At 36.8% G+C, this 26,779-nt stretch overlaps 1 protein-coding gene across 3 annotated transcripts; it reads left to right on the top strand.

The window, feature by feature from the left end:
• Positions 1 to 1,482: 1,482 nt before the first annotated feature.
• On the top strand, positions 1,483 to 26,779 carry LOC106136557 (fatty acyl-CoA reductase 1). 3 transcript variants are annotated; one of them, XM_013337147.2, is made up of 14 exons: positions 1,483 to 1,590; positions 3,374 to 3,481; positions 11,148 to 11,264; positions 12,066 to 12,185; positions 13,062 to 13,187; positions 14,631 to 14,770; positions 15,847 to 15,959; positions 18,224 to 18,326; positions 18,978 to 19,067; positions 23,228 to 23,374; positions 23,983 to 24,075; positions 24,654 to 24,818; positions 25,220 to 25,318; positions 26,547 to 26,779. In XM_013337147.2, the coding sequence occupies exons 2-14, from the start codon at positions 3,395 to 3,397 to the stop codon at positions 26,776 to 26,778; spliced, it is 1,632 nt and encodes a 543-aa protein (XP_013192601.1). In that variant the 5' UTR covers positions 1,483 to 1,590; positions 3,374 to 3,394; the 3' UTR covers position 26,779. The 3 variants fall into 3 exon arrangements, with proteins under 3 accessions (XP_013192601.1, XP_013192603.1, XP_013192602.1); XM_013337149.2 differs by lacking the exon at positions 13,062 to 13,187; XM_013337148.2 differs by lacking the exon at positions 23,983 to 24,075.

Genomic DNA, 26,779 nt, shown 5'->3' with positions numbered 1-26,779 from the left:
GATATCAGATAACTTGTAACCAAAATATTAACTTTGTATTTAGGGACCGGAGGGCTAGAAATTATCTGGCTCAGAAAATCAGCATTGCCATTCAAATTGGCAATGCTTCAAACTGCCAGCCTTCTGGGCACACTCCCGCATGTTGATGCTATGCAGGGACTACAATTTGTAAATTAAATTTTAGTTTGTAATCATCTTTTTTTTCTTTCTTTTTTATAAGTTTTAGCTTTAGTTTTGAGTTCATTTTGATTATTATTTAATAAAAAACTTGTCTTACTTAGTATTTAACTTACATAACACAAACACAAAAAAAAATGTAACCAATTATATTTCAATGACACGAAACCTTCATTCCTATGTATATAATTACTTATCTCCTATTGTTATGCTTTAAATGAATGATTTCTCATTGATTGACTCAATTCAAAGTTGTTATGTTAGAACGAGTTTTTTTGTTTCGTAGCTATGTCTGTATCCGTGTGGTTCCCGGCGCTTGATAATAGGATCACCTCATATCTTTATCATGGATGTCGTAAAAGGGATAGGCTTACAAACTTGGGATTCTTTTTTAGGCGATGGGCTAACAACCTGTCACTATTTGAATCTCAGAATCTATCATTAAGCCAAATAGCTGATCGTGGCCATTCAGTCTTTTCAAGACAGTTGGCTCTGTCTACCCCGTAAGGGATATAGACGTGACCATAATATGTATATATGTAATGTAATGTAGATATCTCAATGAAAGAATTAGGTCAAAAATAATCACCCGGATATTAAAAGATCGCAAAACTTATTATATATTATTAGATAACTTATTATATCGAATGAACATACGTACTTATTGTACTTACTATCTTATCGAACGAAGCTATAAAAATGGCACATATAAATATATCATAGATTTCATTCGATTACTTAAGATTATTCTAGATAATGCCCTTCTTAAATACGTGAATCTAAATTTATATTAATATGATAATATTAGGGAAAGGTCGGAGTGGGAAGGCCTAGACGAAAATATCTTGATCAAATAAAGGATGTCCTGGCAAAGGGTCAGGTTAAAAGTACCCGAAACCGCCGAGCTTGCATGAAGTGAGTTATGAATGTGGATGAAGCGAAGGAAGTATGCAGAGATCGTGGCAAGTGGAAAGATGTAGTCTCTGCCTACCCCTCTGGGAATAAGGAAAAAAAATGTAACGAAACTCAAAAACCTGTCACCATTTGAATCTCAATTCCATCATTAAGCCAAACAGCTGTACGTGGCCTTGCAGTCTTTTCGAGACTGATGTCTCTGTCTACCCCGTAAGGGATAAAGAGGTGATTGTATGTATTTTAAAACTAACTTACATCCGGCTACCATTGGACACGTCTTGAAAATTTGGAATTCCTTCAAAAAAGACAGATTACTTTAGTTCTAGATTATACGTTATCTTTCATTCGTCACATGGTTCTATATTTTTATTTGATAAATATTATTATTGAAATAAATTTTGATAACAAAGTGCATTTTTGGCGTACAGTTCTACGATAGCTGTTGTGTGTGATCATTAATCTGTGATAAGTTTTTTTTTTCTAAGTTTTACGTCAAAGGTAAGTTGAAACGTAAGACTAAGTAAGGACTTTATTACATACATAAAATGACGTCTATACCTATCCCTTGCGGGGTAGACAGAGCCAAGATGGGTTAACAACCTGTCACTATTTAAATCTCAATTCTGTCACTAAGCCAAACAGCTGAACGCGGCCTATCAGTATTTTCGAGAATATTGGCTCTGTCTACCCTGGGATATGGCCGTGATTGTTTATATGTACGTACAGTCTAAACTGTTTGTTTATCTCTACCAAACTCATTCAAACGCGGTGACTGAATCCATTCAAATATTGGCCAAATAAATGATGTAATGTTGCTGGATTAATCATAAAAATCTAGAGATACGTGCGTTTTTGGCCTTTGCCTTGTCCTAAATTATTATTAAAATCTTTATCCCTAACGGCGTGGACAGAGCCAACAGTCTCGATAAGACTGAAAGGCCATATTCAGCTGTTTGGCTTAATGACAGAAATGAGATGAAAATAGGTTGCTAGCCCATCGCCTAAAAGAAGAATCCCAAGTTTATAAGCCTATCCATGAGTCGCCTTTTACGACATCCATGGAACGTGAACGTGGCCTATAAGGAAAGACTTATGAAAATATTATTATTTTGATAAATCTACGACGATTGTCTACCCCGTAGGGGATAAAGACGTAATTATGTGTAAGTACCTAGTATGTATGGTAGGTAATTTAAGTTCACGAACATCACAAAATTCCGTACCATTTTTTGTACGGAACCCAATGAATGTACGTATCACTAGTATTTATTCTAGTTTGTTTAAATTTGAGCAGTTTTACGTCATACCCTTGCCTGTGGTAGGGGAAATCCGGTAACCGCTTAGCATGAGGTAGAACTTAAATACATACACATTAATCACATCTATATCCCTTGAGGGGAAGACAGAGCCAACAGTTAAAATCAGAAAATTTTGATACTGTTGTCATGGTTAATTTTATTGACATTTTAACCGCCGTCAAAAAAAAGTGTGTCTCGGTTTGATCTGTACTTATCGTATGTAACATAACATATAATCACGTCTATATCCCTTACGGGTTAGACAGAATAAAACAGTCTCCAAAAGACTGAAAGGCCACGTTCAGCTGTTTGGCTTGATGATAGAATTGAGATTCAAATAGTGACAGGTTGTTAGCCCATCGCCTAAAAGAATCTCAAGTATATAAGCCTATCTGTTTTTTTGAACGCGCTAATCTCAGGAACTACTGGTTCGAATTGAAAAATTATTTTTGCGTTGAATAGACCATTTATCGAGGAAAGCTTTCGACTACCTGTATAACATCACGCTACAACTATAAGGAGCAAAGAAATAATAGAATATGTGAAAAAAACACGGGGAAAATTATTCACCGTCGAGGGCTTCAATGATGCCTAAAATAACTATTCCACGCGGACGAAGTCGCGGGAACAGCTAGTTTGTAATAAGATTTTGTTTCTACGACTGGCCGTGTGGTTCCCGGCACCAATACAAAAAAGAATAGGACCACTCCATCTCTTTCCCATGAATGTCGTAAAAGGCGACTAAGGGATAAGTTTTGACACTATTTGGATCTCAATTCCACCATTGAGCCGAGCAGCTGAACGTGGCCATTCAGTCTTTTCTGGACTGTTCTTGACTGGCTTCGTCTACCCCGTAAGGGTTATAAACGTGACAATACAATATGTATGCATGTTCTACGATTGCCACTCACCGCAGCCAGTCTGAACACGCCTTTAGACTCGCGTTAGATATTTATTGAGAATTAATTGTCGCTTGTTTTCAGTTCAGTCTTGAAGCTGTCACGATGGCGGCAAAGTGTGAGATTGGTGTGTCGCAGTTTTTTGCCGGGAAACACGTCTTCATCACTGGCGCCACCGGGTTCATGGGGAAAGTGAGTATTTTTTTATTTTCATTCATTCATTCACACGAGTATAGTATTTTTTTTTTACGCTAAATTGTTTTGAGGGAAATATATTATTTGGTTAAAGGGTAGTATTCTAGTATTAATATAGTACAAAAATACTTTTACTCGTATAGTCACGTCTTTATCCCTTTCGGGGTAGACAGAGCCAACAATCTTGAAGAGACTGATTGGCCACGTTCAGCTGTTTGGCTTTATGATAGAATTGTGATTCAAATAGTGACAGGTCGCAAGCCCATCGCCTTTAATAAGAATTCCAAGATTATATAAACCTGTCCCTGTATTTTTTTTTGTTTCTCAAATTCATTTTAAATATATATATATATATATAAGTAGGTAGGTAGGTATTATTATGGGACACTTCATGTCACTTAACTAGCTGTGCCCGCGACTTCGTCCGCGTGGAATAGTTATTTTGGGCATCATTAATGCCCTCAAGGAAGAATATTTTCTCCTCTTTTTTTTCATTTTTCATTATTTCTTTGCTCCTTATAGTTGCAGCGTGATGTTATATAGTTTAAAGCCTTCCTCGATAAATGGTCTATTCAACACAAAAAAAAAGTCCTGAAATTAGCGCGTTCAAACAAACAAACAAACTCTTCAGTTTAATAATATTAGTATAGATTATGGCACACTTCATATCACTTAATAATTGTCATATCTTTTGATTTCACAACATTGGTTGACGACAAATAAATTACTTAAAACTAAGTTTACTGCCGCTTCCAAAGCGTCAGTGCAAAAGAAGCGGTAAAAAACTGCGCTGCAGCATTTTGCTTCAATAAAGTTAACTTCACAATTATCCAAACTTAAAATAGTAATGTGGACGACAGCATACATTGTTATGATTAATTGATTTATACTGTATTTAAATAAATAATTTTATTTACTTATATCGATACTAGCCCGTACCCGCAGTTTCGCCTGCTACAAAAGAATACAGATTTTTGGCATATCCCACGATATTTTTTTTTACCAAGATGAAAGGTACCCTATATCCTTCTCCAGACTCGTAATTATATATACGTGTGATATTTCAGGAAGATTAATTCAGTAGATAATTCGTAAAGAGGCAACAAATAAATAAACAAATAAAATTACTTTATCTTATATATATATAAAATTCTCGTGTCACAATGTTTGTCTCCGTACTCCTCCGAAACGGCTTTACCGATTTTAACCAAATTTTGCATGCATATTCAGTAGGTCTGAGAATCGGCTAACATCTATTTTTCATAGCCCTTAGTTACTTAAAAATAATTTATATGGCAAAACAACGTTTGCAGGGACAGCTAGTTATTTCAAAAAAAAAATTCCAATTGGGAGTTTTACATAGACACAATATTTTGTGTTTTTCATAAGTACATAAAAAGAGTTTTAATCAAAAAAAAAACAGTATTATGCTAGTATATTGTTTGATACATAAGGTAATGCAAGAAAAAATGTATGCTTAAACATCTTTACGTACTTAGTTCTAGTCATTGAAAGATATTTTTAGACCTAAAATACGTTTGTGATTTTTTTTCTATCGAGTCAAAATATAGATACCTACTTATGTCATGTTTTGAGATTGGTAGTTCACAAACATACATATGACCCCTAGAATCCTATCGTTCTAATATTATAAATGCGAAAATGTGAGTATGTCAGGATGTCAGTATGGATGTTGGTTACTCTTTCACGCAAAAACTACTGAACCGATTACGATGAAATTTCGTATGTAGGTAGCTGAAGACCCAGAATAACGTATAGGCTACTTCTTATCCCGGAGTCCCCGCGGGAATGATTCCACGCGTACGAAGTCGCGGGCGGCCTCTAGTGACATATATTTTTTTGAATAGAATCAATGCAGTGAATCATCTACACGACGCATTATAAAAGTGCCAATTAGCTGATGTTAGCCGCCATCTTACCTGAGGGCTTTTTCTATCAGACAACCAAATTGGTCATATCAGTGTCATATTTTAAAAAATAAACTGTAAATGGAAAGGATTTTTATTTGTTTATTTTCTCGTCACTCGTTATCTACTGAACAAATCTTCTTAAGATTTTGTTTATATAAATATAGGTACGTAATTCTGGAGAGTCTTCGTAAGAGTCTGGAGAAGAACAAAAGGTAATTTTCATGCTGGTAAGAAGTACAGAAGATAAGGGAAGGTCTCCCGCCAGGCTAGGTGTGATGCCTGGGGACCCGCAGCTCCGACGATGTTGTGTCGGAGGTTGTGTAATTATGCTCCAATCCGTGAAATCTTTGCTTGCGCGATTAAGACTATTCGCTGTTTTTGACTGATAGCGACGCGTGATTGGTTGTTTTGCCTTGTGGCGTATAGATGTCGCTACAAAGTAAAGCATTAAGGTGTGTTGTATCAAAATTATTTAATTAACTTTGACCTCACAAGGCCTTGATACTCGTGGATAATTAATAATTTTATTTCTATGTGTAGGTATAATGTAGGTAATTAGAAATAAAATTATTATTAACTAGCTGTGCCCGCGACTTCGTTCGCGTGGAATAGTTATTTGGGCATCATTGAAGCCCTCAAGGATGAATAATTTTCTTCGTTTTTTTTACACATTTTCCATTATTTTTTTGCTTCTTATAGTGACAGCGTGATGTTATATAGCCTAAAGCCTTCCTCGACGAATTTAACGCAAAAATATTTTTTCAATTCGAACCAGTAGGTAGTTGCTGAGAATAGCGCGTTCAAACAAACAAACTCTTCAGCTTTATAATATTAGTATAAATAGTATAAATTATCCACGAGTATCAAGGCTGTGTGAGGTCAAAGTTAATTAAATTATTTTGATACAACACTTTTACGTTAATGCTTTACTTTGTGGCGACATCTATACGCCACAAGGCACAACAACCAACCACGCGACGCTGTCAGTCAAAAACAGCGAATAATCTAAATCGCGCAAGCAAAGATTCATTAAATTTCTCAACTTTGGAGATTATAAACATGCAATTCGTACATTGTTGATGACACATTATCATCAACAATGTACAAAATTGCATGTTCGTAGTATCCATAGTTGAGAAATTTAATGGAGCCATTCCTGGGTCATCAGGTCATGCTTAATAGGTATATTAATTCTACATTCATGTTTTTTGATGTGTACAATGTGTGTCTTGAAGTGTCGCTTATTATTTTTTGGGATTCTTAAAATAAAAAAATACGGAGCTGTTTTTGAATAAAATTTGACTATATGTAATTCGAAATTCGAAAAGTAAAAAAAAACACAATCGGACGTGTGCATTGCGTCAATACGGCACAAAAGACGATGAATAGGAACTTCAACAATGTGCATTCGTCCACGATTTAGATTTAAGAGATCTATATTTATATATTGCCGTCCGATGAAAATGCTGCATGCGCTTTGGAAGCGGTAGTAGTTATAATTAGATTTAAGTGATGTGACGTCAATAAGTGATACCTTGTATCCAATTTTGAAAATAAATCTTTTCTATTCTATTATATTCATGCATTGTCACCAGCCCTGGTCCAGCGTATAAAATGTCAACTAATCTAAATAAGACATCGAGAATTGCATACTTAGGTTGTGAAGGCCAGACGGGAGGAGTTTCGTATAAAAACCTGACTCACCCAATCCAGGATTCATGCTTTTTCATGCATTCATGATTCAGGCTCCTCTCGTGAGTGGTGAGGAGTTAATAGGGCCTAAAACCGGCATGAATTATGTTATTATTTTTAATTGACAACAAATAAGTCCTTTGAAATTTATTTTTAATTTAATTGGTTGTAAGTTTTGACATTCCATTTTTTTAATACGTTACTGATCGGCCACAGCGAAGCCTTTATGGTTACACGAAAAAGTAGTTTGCCCGTAAAGATACATAGTAGACACGCCTCTGACTTTGACAACAAATTACCAACTTCAAATTTTTATATAATAACATCTGGACAACATCTGTGTGAACGCAAAAGAACATTTCGCACATTTCTTGACGCGTAAAAGCGCGGCTTTCGGTCAGTTGTAATCGTTCGTTCCTTCTAATGACAGACAACAAAAACAACTTGAGTGACTTTAAAAATATTTCATTAATGATTCGAAGGCGAATTGTGTCTTTGTGGAAATAACGCCAGAATATATCGGCAATAGCAGATGAATTAAATATTTCGGTAAGTTTTAACATATTTATTTCATTATACATAAATAATTATTTATTAAGCCGTGTGATTCCCAGCATTTTAAAAGCCGTCTTTCTCGCGTTTATTAATTGGAGATGTCGTAAAAAGAGACTAAGGAAATAAAATTCATTTAGTGCCAGCTTCAGTCTTGGTTTTAATAGCGAAAAAAAAAACAGCGTGCGCCAGCCGCTTATCTTCCCGCGCAGATTCAAATAGTCAATTATCAATGGCTACCTGTTTGGCGCAGCGGTAAAATGCTTGCCTCTAAGTGAACTGATGATGTTATTTTCTGTTTATTTTGTTTATAGAAACCAACGGTTCTTGTGGGTTCGGCGCTACGCCTCCGAGGGCTCCATTCAGACCGAGATCCGTCGCCTTATGCCGAAGCTTAAACGAAGAAAGTGTTGTGGAAACAAAAACCGTTTATACGGAAAATCCTTTCACGCCAACGAGAGTTTATTTATTTATTTATTTATTTATTTCAGAAGCTTAATTCTATCTTTACAGTTTGCACCAATGCGATAGAGAAGCAATACATTTAATTGTTATTATTACTGTAGCATACAGTATATAACGCTGTTGTTATGAATTCGCTCAGAGAACATGCAAACAGGTCAATATTTTCGGAAATCCGATTGACATTACGAATCGCGCGCGCGAGCGGGGCCCCGCGCAGCAACCCGGTGCGAGCCCGGGGCACCTCCAGCAGCGGCGGCCGGCGGCGGCGCCCTACGTACCCTTCGGGAACACACAGCCTCAGCAGAGATAGTAATTCGGGGTAGTGAGATCTGCCACGAAGTAGCTTAAATATATATGAGGCAAGCGAAACGTCTCTCCGCGCACGCAGTTCAGTATATCCCACCATACCAAGAACAAATAAGGTGGGATACATTAAAGGATAGTATGGATAGACACCATACAACCTCATATATAAATACCTTATGAATTTATTCTGTATGCGCTCCAGCATGAGACTATATTTAGCTTCATGTGGAGCCCAAATCACTGCGTTACTCTCTAGATGGCTTCTGACTAAAGCATTGTATAAGGACTCAATGGCTTTTGTGTTAGTGAACCCATGTACTCTACGTAATATGAATCCTAAATTTCTAAATGCTTTTTTTTTTGTTTTTAGTTTAACAACAAATGAAGCTCTGTGTTCCAGGATAGGTTCAACCCGCTGGGTCAGATTAACGCATTGTGTTTGTGGCAACCGGCCATCTGTGGCTCCATCAATCGGACATGTGATTGTCAACATGGATGTCAACATACATACATATGGTCACGTCTATATCCCTTGTGGGGTACACAGAGCCAACAGTCTTGAAAACACTGATACGCCACGTTCAGCTGTTTGGCTTTATGATGGAATTGAGATCCAAATAGTGACAGGTTGCTAGCCCATCGCCTTTAAAAAAGGATCCCAAGTTTGTAAGCTTATCCCTTAGTTGCCAGTTTTACGACATCCATGGGAAAGAGATGTGTGTGATCCTATTCTTTTTTGTATTGGTACCGGGAACCACACGGCACTGTCGGGAACCATACGGCACGATGAAATTATTGAATTTATAAATAGGGAAATTTGGTGCAGAGTGTGCAGTGCATATATAAACCGGTTGTGCCAGTGGCCAGTAACTGTTGATGTTTATGTAGAAAATTGATTTTTTGTATTTTTTTTTATTTGAACAATTTATATTACAACTGTAAACTAAATATCCACTTTTATTAACACGACTAAGGGAAAGACTTTTAACTTCTTTTCAAGACAGTTGACTTTGTATACCCCGCTAGAGATATAGAACATTTATTAACAAGCAACCGTCTCAATTGCCACCAAAGCTGAATCATAATACCGAAGAAAATTAGGTGTAAAATATAAAGCATGTTATTAGCAATATTATAATAATAATAATAAAAAATATTTACCAATAAAACAATGAAGCCTTTTTTATCAATAAATTGTTTCTAATATTCATATGAATATGCATGATAACAGTAATGAGTGTGGAGGAAGAGGGAGAGGTCTGTAAGGATCGTAGCAAGGGAAATTCCACAGTCTCTGCCTACCCCAATGGGAAGCAGGCGTGATGGTATGTATGTATGTATTAAATTCAAATATACAGGTACTTAACCTATTTTGTTAACTGTTTATCATCTAAAACTACGAGTAGTTAACCCCTTCTTTATTGTTTTTCATGCTAGTTTCACAGCCTGAATTTTTTTTTTCCACCCCGACCCCAAACTTAACATTAAAGAACCAGACCACTCACATTTGGACCAGACAAAGCTTTAAATATATGTATTGTAAAATAAATAAAGTCATGCAATGCAGCAGGAAGGTAGCATTTTTTATTTCTGGGAGACTGGCGAAATAGTGGCCGGCAACTGCTATGAAATAGAACGATGTGTTATAATTTGTCCAACTTAGGAACTGGTAATTCAAACAAAAAACACGGGCAATACGGGATCCAGCTTTCTTAGTTAACTTTACGACGAACGAAGTCTCGGGCAATAGCTAGCGATGATAAAGTAGGATGAATCTTTACCAAAATTCAAAATTTTTATTCTTTACTATAGGATACTATATATCGCTTAATAATTGTCAAAACGTATGGTTTAACAACATTGGTTGACGTCAAATAAATTACTTAAAAACTAAGTTTACTGCCGCTTCCAAGGCGTCAGTGCAGAAGAAGCGGTAACAAACTGCACTGCAGCATTTTATTCAACAACGTCAACTTCACAATATTATATACCATGGACCAAGCCGGCTAATTAATAATGTGTAACTATATAAACACGAAATTATATGACACATTTCGATGTAGAGGGATATAGACGTGACCACATGGAGGTACATACTTATGGTCATGTCTATATCCCTTGCAGGGTAGACAGAGTTACGAGTCTTGGAAAGACTGAATGGCCACGTTCAGCTATTTGGCTTAACGATAGAATTGAGATTCAACTAGTGACAGGTTGCTAGCCCAGCGCCTAAAAAAGAATAACAAAGTTTGTAAGCCTATCCCTTAGTCGCCTTTTACGACATCCATGGGAAAGAGATGGAGTGGTCCTATTCTTTTTTGTATTGGTGCCGGGAACCACACGTCAACCCACAATTTTGTTGCATTGCGATTGCACAATAAATATAGGTATTTGATTTGGAAGAAGAAAAAATCGGGAAGTCGGTAAAAATTAACTACAAGATTTACATATACATAGGTATACCTACTTACAAGTCAGCATGTCAATTCTGCTATTTTATTTTAATCCGAAACGGATCTGAAACGCATTGATGACAACTTTTGGTATTCTACACTAGCTTCTTTTGGTTTCTGGGCAACGAAGTCGGCAAGCCACACTACTAACAATTTGTCAAAACGAAGCCGTAGCGCATTGGTTACGCAGCCGGAAACTTCAAACAGGAACTAGTAGATAAGTACTTAACTCTTTAATTCCCGTAATAATTGTCTCCTACCCAGGTCCTGGTGGAACGTCTACTTTCCACCTGCGCTGACGTGGGCCGCATTTACCTCCTGATGAGGAGCAAAAAGGACCATTCGCCTGAACAGCGGCTACAGGAGCTGAAAGCTTCACAGGTCATTTTTGTTCATACATACATACATACATAAAATCACGCCTCTTTCCCGGAGGGGAATAAATGTGAAAGTGTGTTTATTTGTTTGATTGTCACCTACCACTTTAGGGGTTATAATACATACATAAAATCACGCCTCTTTCCCGGAGTGGTAGGCAGATACCTCTTTCCACTTGCCACGATCTCTGCATACTTCCTTCGCTACATCCACATTCATAACTCTCTTCATGCAAGCTCGGCGGTTTCGGGTACTTTTGACCTGACCCTTTACCAGGACGTCCTTAATTTGATCAACATACGTTCGTCTAGGTCTTATTATTATTTATTCATACATACATTGGTCACGTCTATATCCCTTGCGGATTAGACAGAGCCAACAGTCTTTTAAAGACTGATAGGCCACGTTCATCTATTTGGCTCTTTGGAGGTTTATAAGCTTTCATAGGATTTTTAAACATGCGTTTATCAAAGTAGACCCATAATGACAAGAGTACCTACTACCGACGCCCTTGCGTGACGAGAGTTATGAATGTGGATGAAGCGAAAGAAGTATGCAGGGATCGTGGCAAGTAGAAAGATATGGTCTCTGCCTACCCCTCCTGAAAGAAAAGCGGCCTGTTTTATGTAACTGGCACTGATTTTATTAGGAAAAAATCTATAAGAATAAGTGTTTTGGATATAATTACTTATGACTAATTTATTATAAGAGTTAGTTAATTAATGTTGTATAAAATTATAGATCTTCAAGCTAAAAAAATAAAATAAAGAAAAGACAATATCGAATTTTATTTTTTTTAATCAGGCATTCGACAATCTCCGGCAGTCCCAGCCGTCTCAGCTGGAGAAACTTCGTATCGTGGCCGGGGACATCATGCTCCCAGGGTTGGGCATCTCCCAGGAGGGCTTGGAGGATCTACAGGAGGTAATTATACAGGGTGACATTTAAAACAACTCCATCCTTTTAAACATAGACTATACCCATGCTTCTGAGCCGTTTGAGCCTATTTTTATTTAAATTAAACATCATCATTTTCACATTTAAAAAACCCTCAAAAACTACGTCGCACGCTTTATTTAAGACCAATACTACAAAATAAATTAAAACTAAACATGTAAATAAATGTCTGAAAAATAAATTATTTTTCTAGAATCAAGATCAAGTAAAGTACAGAGTTGTCGAGATCGCTTAGCTGAATGAATTGTGTCGTTGACCTCTGAATCTTACGCGTCGCTTTTCCGCCGGCCGGGGTGATATGACGTATTTAGGATCGTGGATTTTGATACTTTTATTTTTTTTTCGTACTTTCTTAAATATGAACCGATATTTTTCTTTTAACGTTTTTAAATATCCTTTAGATGAGTACACTTAACAGTTAAATTTATGCAGTTGAATTAAAAGTATGCCTAAATGTTATTCTGGGTCGAAAGCTACCCACATACCAAATTTCATCGTAATCGGTTCGGTAGTTTTTGCGTGAGAGAGTAACAATCATACTGACATCTTGACGTAATCACAAACTTTCGCATTTATAATATTAGTAGGATTTCTTAATGCTATTTCAATCATAGTAAGCTAATTTTTTTTGTATCACTTAAATATAAATTCACTTTGTTAGCGCTGTTCGGATGTTTTTTTATAAACTACATAGAAATCAACTTAGATGGCGCTGTGCGTGATTTTTGTTTATAAACTACGTAGAAATCAACCTAGATGGCGCTGTCCGTAATTTTTCTCTATAAATTACATAGACAACAACCTAGATGGCGCTGTGCGTAATTTCCTCCCCTCCCGTTTCAGGTGTCGGTAGTTTTCCATTCCGCCGCCACAGTTAAATTCAACGAAGCCTTGAAGATAGCCATTGAGCAGAACTTGATGTCCGTCATCAGACTGCTGGAGATCTGCGACAGACTTCCTCACATGCAGGTACATACATACATACATACATATTATACACTAGTTGAAGCCAGCAACACCGTTTGCGTGTTATTGGAAAAACAAAGGTTATTAAATATACTGAAACTAGCTGTGCCCGCGATTTCGCCCGCATGGAATAGTTATTATGGGCATCATTGAAGCCTTCAAGGATGAATAATTTTCCCCGTTTTTTCACATTTTCCATTATTTCTTCGCTCCTTATAGTTGCAGCGTGATGTTATATAGCCTAAAGCCTTCCTCGATAAATGGTCTATTCAACGTAAAAAGAATTATTCAATTCGAACCAGTAGTTCCTGAGATTAGCGCGTTAAAACAAACAAACTCTTCAAGTTTATAATATTAGTATAAATAAGTATTTAAATATTTTTATGAAAATATACTCAATGTACAGACAAATTTTTTTTTCTCGTAGTTAGTATCTCGTAACACAAGTCTCGAACTTACTTCGATGCTAACTCAATCTGTGTAATCTGTCCCGTATAAACATATCTATTTAAAGAACATGTATATATTTGAATTTAATATTAAGTCGTAGTCATATGTTCTTTTTTTCATAAATTGTTTTACTTTTAGTTTTAATTTTGCTCTTGACACTGATTTAAATTTGGAAATATTCTACTGAATTAAAAAATTAAAGAACTAATCTAGTAACAAATTAACCGTTTTAATTTTGCTCTTGACACTAGTTTAATTTTTACATACATACATACATAAAATCATGCCTCTTACCCAGAGGGGTAGGCAGAGACTACCTCTTTCCACGTTCTCTGTATACTTTTTCGCTATTTTTTTAAATAGTATAATTAAGAAAGTTTTTTTTTCACAATATATATAAAAATTAAATATATCTAGTACATATATAATAACACTGATAAAAACCACAGAGGTTTGTCCACAGTGTTAACATCATCGTCAGTATACAGGTGACTTTTAATTCAACTGCATAAATTTAACTGTTAAGTGTACTCATCTAAAGGATATTTAAAAACGTTGAAAGAAAAATATCAGTTCATATTTCAGAAAGTACGAAAAAAATAAAAGTATCAAAATCCACGATCCTAAATACGTCATATCACCCCGGCCGGCGGAAAAGCGACGCGTAAGATTCAGAGGTCAACGACACAATTCATTCAGATGAGCGATCTCGACAACTCTGTACTTTACTTGATCTTGATACTAGAAAAATAATTTATTTTTCAGAAATTTATTTACATTTTTAGTTTTAATTTCTTTTTGTAGTAGTGGTCTTTAATAAAGCGTGTGACGTAGTTTTTGAGGGTTTTTTTAATGTGAAAATGATGTTGTTTAATTTAAATAAAAATAGGCTCAAACAGCTCAGAAGCATGGGTATACGAGTAGTCTATGTTTAAAAGGATGCAGTTGTTTTAAATGTCACCCTGTATAAGTAACAAAGTAACCATCTTTCCACAGGCATTCGTCCACGTTTCGACAGCGTACAGCAACCCGGAATTATCCACCGTCGAAGAGAGAGTGTACCCGCCGCCCGTGCCGTTAGACTATCTTCTTGACCTGGCCGCTGAAGATAGTCCACTTCTGGACAATGTCGAGAGGTATGACTTTATTTTTTAGTTATAACTAGCGACCCGCCCCGGCTTAGCACGGGTGCAAAATTATAAATGTTATTATACATAAAAACCTTCCTCTTGAATCACTCTACCTGTTACAAAAAACCGCATCAAAATCCGTTGCGTAATTTTAAAGATTTAAGCATACAGACAAACATACTAAAATAGCGACTTTGTTTTATACTATGTAGTGATAGCATTTTTTTTTGCCGTATGGTTCCCGGCACAAAAAAGAATAGGACTGCTCCATCTCGTTCCCATGGATGTCGTAAAAGGCGACTAAGACATAGGCTTACAAACTTGGGATTCTTTTTTTAGGCGATGCGCTAGCGACCTGTCACTATTTGAATCTCAATTCTATCATTAGGCCAAATAGCTGAACGTGGCCTATTAGTCTTTTCAAGATTGTTGGCTCTATCTACCCCACAAGGGATATAGACGTGACCATATGTATGTATGTAATAGCATTTTCATACAGCACTTCAGTATTTTCGAGATTGTCGGCTCTGTCTAACCGTAGGGAATATAGATGTGACTATATGTATATGACCGTTTCGGATACTTTTAACCTGACCGTCCTTAATTTGATCAAGGTACATTCGTCTCTCTCCTTGTATATTAGTGCGTATTCAATTTAACTGCATATCATACTAATATTATAAATGCGAAAGTTTGTATGTCAGTATGGATGTTTGTTATCCTTTTAACGCAAAAACTACTGAACCGATTACGATGAAATTTGTTATGTAGGTAGCTGAAGACCCAGAATAACTTATAGGCTACATTTAATCCCAGAGTTCCCGCGGGATTGAAAGAGTTTCCATGCGGACGAAGTCGCGGGCGGCCTCTAGTATTTTATATTTTACATACATACATAAAATCACGCCTCTTTCCCGGAGGGGTAGGCAGAGACTACCTCTTTCCACTTGCCACGATCTCTGCACACTTCCTTCGCTTCATCCACATTCATAACTCTCTTCATACAAGCTCGACGGTTTCGGGTACTTTTGTCCTGACCCTTTATTATTTTATATTTTGTTTGTCTGTTTCCCTGTTGACAGCTTCATATCTCCGAAACCGAACTCGTACACGTTCACGAAGGCTATGGCCGAGGCCGCTGTCCAGAGACACGGATGCCAGTATTATCCTATTGCTATCGTCAGACCTACTATAGGTAAGCTAACGTACATACATACAAACATACATACATACATACATACATACAAACATACAAACATACAAACATACAAACATACAAACATACAAACATACAAACATACAAACATACAAACATACAAACATACAAACATACAAACATACAAACATACAAACATACAAACATACAAACATACAAACATACAAACATACAAACATACAAACATACAAACATACAAACATACAAACATACAAACATACAAACATACAAACATACAAACATACAAACATACAAACATACAAACATACATACATACAAACATACAAACATACAAACATACAAACATACATACATACATGCATACATACAAACATACATACATAAAATAAATATATACGGCACATAAAATAAATATATACGGCACAAATTACACAGATTGAGTTAGCCTCGAAGTAAGTTCGAGACTTGTGTTACGAGATACTAACTCAACGATACTGTATTATAAATACTTTTTTATAGATAAACGTCCAAGACCCAGACCAATCAGAAAAAGTTATTTTCTTAATGAATGAATGCTATTTGGCTTAATGATAGAATTGAGATTCAAATAGTGACAGGTTGCTAGCATGTCGCCTCAAAGAGGAATCCCATGTTAAAACGCCTATCCCTTAGTCGCATTTTGCGACAACCGTGGGAAAGAGTTGGAGTAGTCCTATGCTTTTTCTATTGGTGCCGGGAACCGCTCGGCACAACGATAATGTACTCAGTAAAATTGTCTTTTATTAATATTTTCTTTATTTTCTTATTTTAAACTAGCTTGCCCGCGACTTCGTCCGCGTGGAATATTTATTTTTGGCATCATTAAAGACCTCAAGGATGAATAAATTTCCCCGTTTTATTTTTCACATTATCCGTTATTTCTTTGCTCGTTATAATTGCAGCTTGATGTTATATAGCCTAAAGCCTTCCTCGATAAATGGTTTACCAACGCAAAAAAAATTTTTTCAATTCGAACCAGTAGTTCCTGAGATTAGCGCGTTCAAACAAACTCTTCAGCTTTATAATATTTGTATAGATTACGTTATGTTGTTTTTTTTTTAATTTTTTAATTTAATTTATTTATTCAGATATCATGATCCACTTTGTTAGTAATACAGAAAACTTAGAGATAGTGTTAGTAAATACATATGGCAAAATGAAATTTTAAAAGGTACCCAATAAAAAGAATAACAAGGTGGCCCATTATTGGTGCTTCCGGTCTATCCGCTACAGTTTTCGGGATGCTGTTATGACTCGCTCTTAATCGCCCTAGCAAAGATGCCATTTTTTTACGGATCACGGCATGAAATCCATCCGTTCTTGCCTGAGCAAACATTTCAGAGGCACTACAGAATCGAGGCAGTCTTAGCAGCATTCTAAAAATATTATTGTACTGGACACGAATGGCATCCAGCGATCTTTTGGTACAATGGACCCACAGAGCGCCCGCGTAAAAACCCTGGCAAAAAGCTTTAAAAAGCGTTATTTTGACTTGGTCGCCACAACGGGCAAATCTATGGATCAACATATTGCCCCTCACCGCTAGTGCCCTCCGCTCTCGTTCAACATCGGCATTGTCCTTAAGGTCCTCAGCAAGAATATGTCCCAAATATTTAAGTCTTAACTCTGTTTTGTTAGCGCACTGGCAGCTTATAAAAAAAGTTAATTTATGAGATGAGTGTCGATTTTTTTTCACATTTCCCACACAAAGTTAAGACAACTTAGAATTCACGTTTTTTTATGTTTATTTCAATGTTTTGTTTTACAATATATTAACTTTACAAATTTTAAAGAGTGTTTAATTAACCACTTGTTAGAATAGAATAGATTTATTTTCAAAATTGGATACGAGGTATCACTTATTGACGTCACATAACTTAAATCTAATTATAACTACCACCACTTCGTTTTGTTCTTTAAAAAGGGAGTTCGTAACAATCTGTAATACATACATACATAAAATCACGCCTCTTTCCCGGAGGGGTAGGCATAGACTACCTCTTTCCAATTACCACGATCTCTGCATACTTCCTTCGCTTCATCCACATTCATAACTCTCTTCATGCAAGCTCGGCGGTTTCGGGTACTTTTCACCTGACTCTTTACCAGGACGTCCTTAATTTGATCAAGACACGTTCGTCTAGGTCTTCCCACTCCGACCTTTCCCTCCACACTCTCCTTGTATATCTGCTTAGTCAACCTGTTTGTCAACAATCTGTAATGTGAACATCTATTGTTTTCAGTCATATCATCCCTGAAACACCCGTTCCCCGGCTGGTTGGAGAATGCCAACGGGCCGACTGGAGTCATATTTGGAGCTGGGAGGGGTTTACTACGAGTTTTCAGGTTGGTAAATACTTATATAGTTGGCAATTTCATATTTTACATACATACATATGGTCACGTCTATATCCCTTGCAGGGTAGACAGAGCCAACAGTCTTGAAACGACTGATAGGCCACGTTCAGCTGTTTGGCTTAATGATAGAATTGAGATTCAAATAGTGACAGGTTGCTAGCGCATCGCCTAAAGAAGAATCCCAAGTTTGTAAGCCTATCCCTTAGTCGACTTTTACGACATCCATGGGAATAGAATAGAATATTTATGCCGTGTGGTTCCCGGCACTATTACAAAAAAGAATAGGACCACTCCATCTCTTTCCAATGGATGTCGTAAAAGGCGACTAAGGGATAGGCTTATAAACTTAGGATTCCTCTTTTAGGCGATGGGCTAGCAACCTGTCACTATTTGAATCTCGGTTCTATCATTAAGCCAAATAGCTGAACGTGGCCATTCAGTCTTTTCAAGACTGTTGGCTCTGTCTACCCCGCAAGGGATATAGACGTGATCATATGTATGTATGTATGTAGAATATTTATTTGCTTTGAAAGATATGGAGTGGTCCTATTTATTTTTTGTATTGGTGCCGGGAACCACACGGTTCATTGTCACAGTTGTTATAAATTGTATTTTATGTACAACGCCATCTGTCGGCAGGTGTCGTCAGTCAGCACTGGCCGACCTCCTTCCCGTGGACATAGGCATCGATACGCTGATCGCGGCCGCGTGGGAAGTCGCCAGTGATCGGTAAATCCACTTTATAATATAACATTTTATATATAAATAGACTGAAGGATGAATTTGAAGATTTAGATGAAATGAGCGATATTGAAGATGGATGGAAGGAATTTAAAGAAAGAATTGTGAAAGTAGCTGTTGAAGTGTGTGGTGTAAGTAGAAGAAGGAAAGGAAAAAATCACAAAAATGCGTGGATGAGTAAAGATGTGCAAGAACTTGTGCGATTAAAGAAGAAAGCATGGCTGGATTTGTTAGCAGCAAAAGCTAACTTAAGAATGCAAGAGGTTATAGATGAAGATGTGAATGAAGCACGTAAGGAATATAAGAAAATGAAAGATTTGGTTAAGAAAGCTGTGATTAGAAAGAAAGAAGAGTATAAGGAGGATTTTGATAAAAGGCAATCAGAAGACTTTCAGTCAAATCTGAAAGTATTCTGGAAATCCGTAAGGTCAGCCCGAGGAAATACTATAACCAGAGAGCTGACTAGGATCAGATGCCAGGATGGTAGCGTTGTGAAAGGAGAAGAATGTGTACTAAAGATATGGAAGGACTATTTTGAAAGTTTATTTGAAAAAAAGGAAGGAAATAAGAAAGATTTCTGCTATAGCGAAGAAAAAGAGAATGAGATGGAAGGCGAAATTGAAATGTTCGAAATTGTGGAAGCACTTAAGAGTATGAAAGCGGGAAAGGCTGCTGGGTGTGATAGAGTGTCGGTCGAGATGCTTAAAGCAGGAAAAGGCGTAGAAGCTAGTCAGTTGTACTGCCTTTTCAATTTGTGTTGGAGAAGCGGCCGAGTACCAAAAGATTGGTGTAAGGCTGTTATCGTGCCACTTTACAAAGGAAAAGGGTCACAGCTGGACTGCAAAAATTATCGTGGTATAAGCCTGCTTAGCGTCGTCGGCAAATTGTATGCTAAGGTATTGATTAATAGAGTCAGGAATGAAACTGATGACAAAATATGGGATGCTCAAGCGGGATTTCGAAAGGGAATGGGATGTACTGATCAGGTCTTTTCCTTGCGGTGCATAGCCGAAAAGTTTTTGGCCAAGAGTCAAAAAGTCTATTGCACATTCGTAGATCTGGAAAAGGCCTATGACAGAGTTGAGAGGAATGAATTGTGGTCAGCACTTTCTATGCATGGGGTGAGCAGTCTCTTAATACGAGCACTGAAATCCTTATATGAGGATTCGAGTGCTTGTGTCAGGATAAACGGAGCGCACACTGAGTGGTTTAAGATTGAGAAAGGCGTTAGGCAAGGATGTGTTGCGTCACCGTGGCTGTTCAACCTATTTATGGATAGCTGTTTGACAGATTTGAAAGAGTCTAAAAGTGGATTAAGGATGAATGAGTTACTCGTCAAATGTCTGCTCTATGCCGACGATCAGGTTATACTGGCGTCATCAGCGGAGGAGTTACAGGAGATGGTAAACTGTATGCATGAAGCTTTAAAAGAGAAAGGAATGAAAGTGAACGTAAGTAAAACTAAAACACTGGTTTTTGAAATGGAGAAAGAAATGACAGCATGTAATATTTTGATTGGAGGAGAAAAAGTGGAGCAAGTGAAAGAGTTTGTATATCTAGGATCAAAGTTTACATCAGATGGCAAGTATGATAGTGATATTGAAAGGAGAGTGAACGCGGGGAACATGGTGAATGGAGCTTTGCATGCCTTTATGAGCAGTCAGAAACTATCCAAAAAGGCTCGACTGGCTGTGCACAGGGGCGTGTTGGTCCCGACATTAATGTATGGGAGTGAAAGTTGGGTATGGCAAAAGAAGCATGAAAGCAGAATAAATGCAGTGGAAATGAGAGCGTTAAGGAGTATGATGGGTGTGAAATTGAGTGACAGGATAAGGAACAGCGTGATAAGGGAATGTTGTGATGTGAAAGAAGATGTAGTTACAGGAATAGAAAAGGGTATGTTAAGATGGTTCGGTCATCTGGAGAGGATGAATGAAAGCAGGTTGACTAAGCAGATATACAAGGAGAGTGTGGAGGGAAAGGTCGGAGTGGGAAGACCTAGACGAACGTATCTTGATCAAATTAAGGACGTCCTGGTAAAGGGTCAGGTCAAAAGTACCGCCGAGCTTGTATGAAGAGAGTTATGAATGTGGACGAAGCGAAAGAAGTATGCAGAGATCGTGGCAAGTGGAAAGAGGTAGTCTCTGCCTACCCCTCCGGGAAAGAGGCGTGATTTTATGTATGTATGTATGTATGTATAATATAACATACTCGTAACATAACATATAATAACGTCTATATCTTTGATGGCTTCTGTGGCGCAACGTAAGCTTGTCTGTGACACCGGAGGTCCCGGGTTAGAGTCCCTGCCAGGGCATGATGAGATAATAACTTTTTCTGATTGGCCCAGGTCTTGGATGTTTATCTATACAGGGTGACATTTAAAACAACTGCATCCATTTAAACATAGACTATACCCATGCTTCTGAGGCGTTTGAGCCTATTTTTATTTAAATTAAACAACATCATTTTCACATTTAAAAAATCCTCAAAAACTACGTCACACGCTTTATTAAAGACCAATACTACAAAATGAAATTAAAACTAAACATGTAAATAAATGTCTGAAAAATAAATTATTTTTCTAGTATCAAGATCAAGTAAAGTACAGAATTGTCGAGATCGCTCAGCTGAATGAATAGGGATGTGGACTATTTTTGGGAAAGTGTTTAAATCCATGCATTAGCACCAAATATAACCCAAACTATTTATTATTATTTTTAAATTTCAAGTAATTCCTTTAAAATAATTTATTTAAAATTCCATTTAAAATATCGCGCCAAAACGCGGATACCTGTCAAACGGCCGCTGTGACGTCACGTGTTATAAAATATTGTCGAAGTTGTATGTAATGAATTGTTATTTCGTAGTTGTGTGATAATAATATGAATTCAAAATTTTATGAATATTGTGCGGTGCCGCAGTGTAAAAGTACAACTATTAAAACACCTAAAAAACTGTTTATTCACGTTCCACGTACAAAAACGATGCAAAAATTTTATTTTATTTATTTTATTTTGATGTAAGTTTGATAATATTTGTTACATTTACTTGTATTAAAATAATTTTTCTCTTCAAGTTTTCAAAGACGAAAACTCGAATTTTTAGGTTAAAAATAAAGTAAACAATGTTTCGTTCTTTCATTATAGTTGGCCAATGATATGTCAAAAACATATTATTTCATTTTTACCTTATAATTTATCTTTTCGAGTTTAAAAATACCTACTTTTACTATTATAATGTATCTTGAGTATATTACTTATATGGATCTTCACATTTTATAAATTCAGCAGAGCAGAAGTTATTATTTGTTGCGAAGAAATTAGCCACCGTAAAGCAAACAATTCTTGGCAAATTTGAACTATCTGCCTTAATATATCCACTTTCCATTATGGGAAAACCTTTAAAAATTTATTAAAATATCAACAAACACCATAGTACCTACTTGACAGCGAAAATTCTTGTATTGCAACGCGTGACGTCACGCATTTTGATTGGTGTTCATTGTCACGTGACTTGAGGGTGAAATATTTAATTACATTTTATTAAATAAAAAAATAATCCCTTGTTTATTGAAGAAAATATTGTGTTTTTTATTATTTTTACTATAGAAACTACCTTTTTGTGGTAAAATTTTATACTTATTTGAGTACAGTCCACATCCCTATTGTGTCGTTGACCTCTGAATCTTACGCGTCGCTTTTCCGCCGGCCGGGGTGATATGACGTATTTAGGATCGTGGATTTTGATACTTTTATTTTTTTCGTACTTTCTGAAATATGAACCGATATTTTTCTTTTAACGTTTTTAAATATCCTTTAGATGAGTACACTTAACAATTAAATTTATGCAGTTGAATTAAAAATCACCCTGTTTAAGTATTTAAGTATTTATTATAAAATATAGTATCGTTGAGTTAGTATCTCGTAACACAAGTCTCGAACTTACTTCGAGGCTAAGTCAATCTGTGTAATTTGTCCCGTATATACTGTACTAAACTGTACTATACTGTACTATACTGTACTATACCGTACTATACTGTACTATACCGTACTATACTGTACTATACTGTACTATACCGTACTATACTGTACTATACTGTACTATACCGTACTATACTGTACTATACTATACTATTTAATCACCAGCCCACCATCCCCCCGCGTCTACAACTGCTCGATATCTGAAAACCCAACGACTTGGGGCGACCTGAAGAGGGCCATCAACCTTCACACGAGGAGTCAGCCTCAATGCGGGGCGGTGTGGTACCCTGGGCTCCATACAGCTGAGAACGGGTGAGGGCATTGACATTATCCGGCATTCGGACCGCGGCACGTGACTTAGGTACTTTTAACCGACTGCATAAAAAGGAGGAGGTTCTCAATTTGGTCAGCAAGATGGCTAATTTATGTTTTCTATGACTTTTATGTTTTTTAGTGCCGAGTGGTTCCCGGCACCAATAGAAAAAAGAATAGGACCACTCCATCTGTTTACCGTGGATGTCGTAAATGGCGACTAAGGGATAGGCTTACAAATTTGGGATTCTTTTTTAGGCGATGAGTTAGCAACCTGTCGCTATTTGAATCTCAATCCTATCTTAAAGCCAAATAGCTGAACGTGGCCTATCAGTCTTTACAAGGCTGTAGGCTCTCTCTACCCCGCAAGGGATATAGACGTGATTATGTATGTGTGTATGGAAAAAAGAGGAGATTCTCAATTTGCTCAGCGAGATGGCAAATTTTTGTTTTCTATGACTTTTATGTTTTTTTATTTATTTTGCAATTGTATATTTTATTTATCCTATGAACTATCTAAATAACTTATTGATTACTCATTAAAGCTATCTAATAAAAAAAGATTATGAGAAATGCAAAAATAAATTACTTTTATATTTTATGTGCAGATTCTTGTACAAAATATTAGAAGTATTATTGCAAACGACGCCATTATATATCGGAGAGATCTTGGTCAGAATTCTTGGATATAGTCATAAACGGTAAGATTACAAAATTATTTGATTACGCACTATAAGATTCTAAACATTTAAAATTTTTCATCGATCATGGTCACACATCCAGTTCCCTGAATGTTCAAGTTTCCTCACGATGTTTTCCCTCGCCTCAGACACCTCGGTTAGTATTCAAACTAACGTACGTAACTTCGAAAACAGTCATTGGTACACGGCCGAGTTGGGATTCGAACCTGTGCCATTCTGCGCATCACGCATTTAACCGGGCACATTACCGATTTGATCACCGACTTTCATCGACTCTGTATATACATACATACATATAATCACGTCTATATCCCTTGCGGGGTAGACAGAGCCAACAGTCTTGAAAAGACTGAACGGCCACGTTCAGCTGTTTGGCTTTAAGATAGAATTGAGATTCAAATAGTGACAGTTTGCTAGCCCATCGCCTAAAAGAAGAATCCCAAGTTTATAAGCCTACCCCTTAGTCGCCTTTTACGACATCCATGGGAGGGAGATGGAGTGGTCCTATTCATTTTTCTATTGGTGCCGGGAACCACACGGCGCATCGACTCTGTATATCTGTTAATTTTGATTTACAGCCTAAACCTCATCCGAGTAAGCACCCAAATGAAGAACATGCAGAACGCGATGAAATACTTCGCGTTGCGAGAGTGGAGGTTCCAATCCGATAACGTAAGAAGACTAAGGGAGAGAATGAGCGACGTGGACAAGAGGATTTATAACCTGGACCCTTGTAGTATAGTGTAAGTTAATAAACACTGTAGGCAACCATCTTTATGTAAGCGATAGCAACGGTTGCCATGGTTTGTTTAGAATACATACATACATATAATCACGTCTATATCCCTTGCGGGGTAGACAGAGCCAACAGTCTTGAAAATACTGATAGCCCACATTCTGCTATATGGCTTAATGATGGAAATGAGATTCATATAAAGTGACAGGCAGCTATGTAGATAGTAAAGTCCTATCCTTTCGTCGCCTTTTACGACATCTATGAGAACGAGATGGAGTCGTCCTTATCTTTTTTTTATTGGTGCCGGGATCCGCACGGCACGCAATGACTTTTAAAGACTGTTGGCTGTGTCTGCCCTGCAAGGCATAAAGACGTGATATGTATGAATAATTTTGTTTACGTTTACAGATGGGACGAACACTACAGTAATTACGTAAAGGGTGTGAGATTGTACCTACTGAGGGAGAAGGAACTGGACCAGCCTGCAGCCAAGAAACGATTGAAAAAGTTGGAACCTACTACATTATCACTATCACTACTAATACACTATCACTTCTAATACTCTATCGCTACTACTACACTATCACTACTAATACACTATCACTAGTACTACACAATCACTACTACTATACTATCACTACTACTGCACTATCACTTCTAATACACTATCACTTCTAATACACTATCACTACTACTACACTATCACTACTGCTACACTATCACTAATACTACACTATCACTACTAATACACTATCACTACTAATACACTATCACTACTACTACACTAGTTGAATAGACTATTTATAGAGTAAGGCTTTAGGCTATATAACATCACGCTGCAACTATAAGGAGCAAAGAAATCGTAATGGATAATGTGAAAAAAAAACGGGAAAATTATTCATCCTTGAGGGATTCAATGATGCCCAAAACAACTATTCCACGCGGACGAAGTCGCGGGCACAGCTAGAGATAAAATCACAATCATACAACAGTTTTGGTGAAAATAAGATGATTTGTAGCACCGATAATTACTTCATTCTTCATTATTAATACTTTTAAGCGATGGGCTAGCAACCTGTCACTATTTGAATCCCAATTTTATCATTAAGCCAAACAGTTGAACGTGGCCTATCAGTCTTTTCAAAAGTGGTGGCTCTGTCAACCCCGCAATGGATACAGACGTGACGTATATGTATGTATGAATATTGGATAAATTTAAGATAAAATCACAATCACTTATTATCACATAAAAACTTTATCGCACCACCATCTTTAAGTTTTTTTGTTTGGTCAGCTGGTTGATTGGTAGAGAATGCCAAACGGCTTTAAGTCCGCCTTTAGTACATTTTTAGTGCCGTGTGGTTCCCGGCACCAATATAAAAAAGAATAGGACCACTTCATCTCTCGTAAAAGGCGATTAAGGTATAGGCTTACAAAGTTTGGATTCTTTTTTAGGCGATGGGCTAGCAACCTGTCACTAGTTGAATCTCAATCCTATCATTAAGCCAAAAAGCTGAACGTGGCCATTCAGTCTTTTCAAGACTGTTGGCTCTGTCTACCCCGCAAGGGATATAGTCGTGACCATATGTATGTATGTATGTTAGTACATTTTTTTTGGTGCAATAAAGTTTTAAATAAATAAATAAATCACATAAGTTAAGTATGTACAACAGTTTTGGAAAAAATAACATGATTGTTGGTACAGATAATAACGTAATAGTGTTTTTTTTTTCAGACTGTATTATTTACACTACGGCCTGTCAGTCTTCATGCCTTTCTTACTCTTCAGAGCTTTCGTGAGGAGGAAGCATAGACAGAACATTCTCGAAGTACTCTTCGCGATCTTGTCAATATTCAACGCGATATTCAGACGGTCCACACAAAACATTTTATATATATACAAGGTTTCATTGACTTTTTTAAACGACAATGTGTTTCTGAATAAAGTTTTTAATGAAAGTTCTTAAA

Source organism: Amyelois transitella, chromosome 30 (genome assembly GCF_032362555.1).
Source record: "Amyelois transitella isolate CPQ chromosome 30, ilAmyTran1.1, whole genome shotgun sequence".
Taxonomy (NCBI): domain Eukaryota; kingdom Metazoa; phylum Arthropoda; class Insecta; order Lepidoptera; family Pyralidae; genus Amyelois; species Amyelois transitella.
Note: the sequence above shows the minus strand (reverse complement) of the source record. Positions and strands in the feature narration are given on the sequence as shown.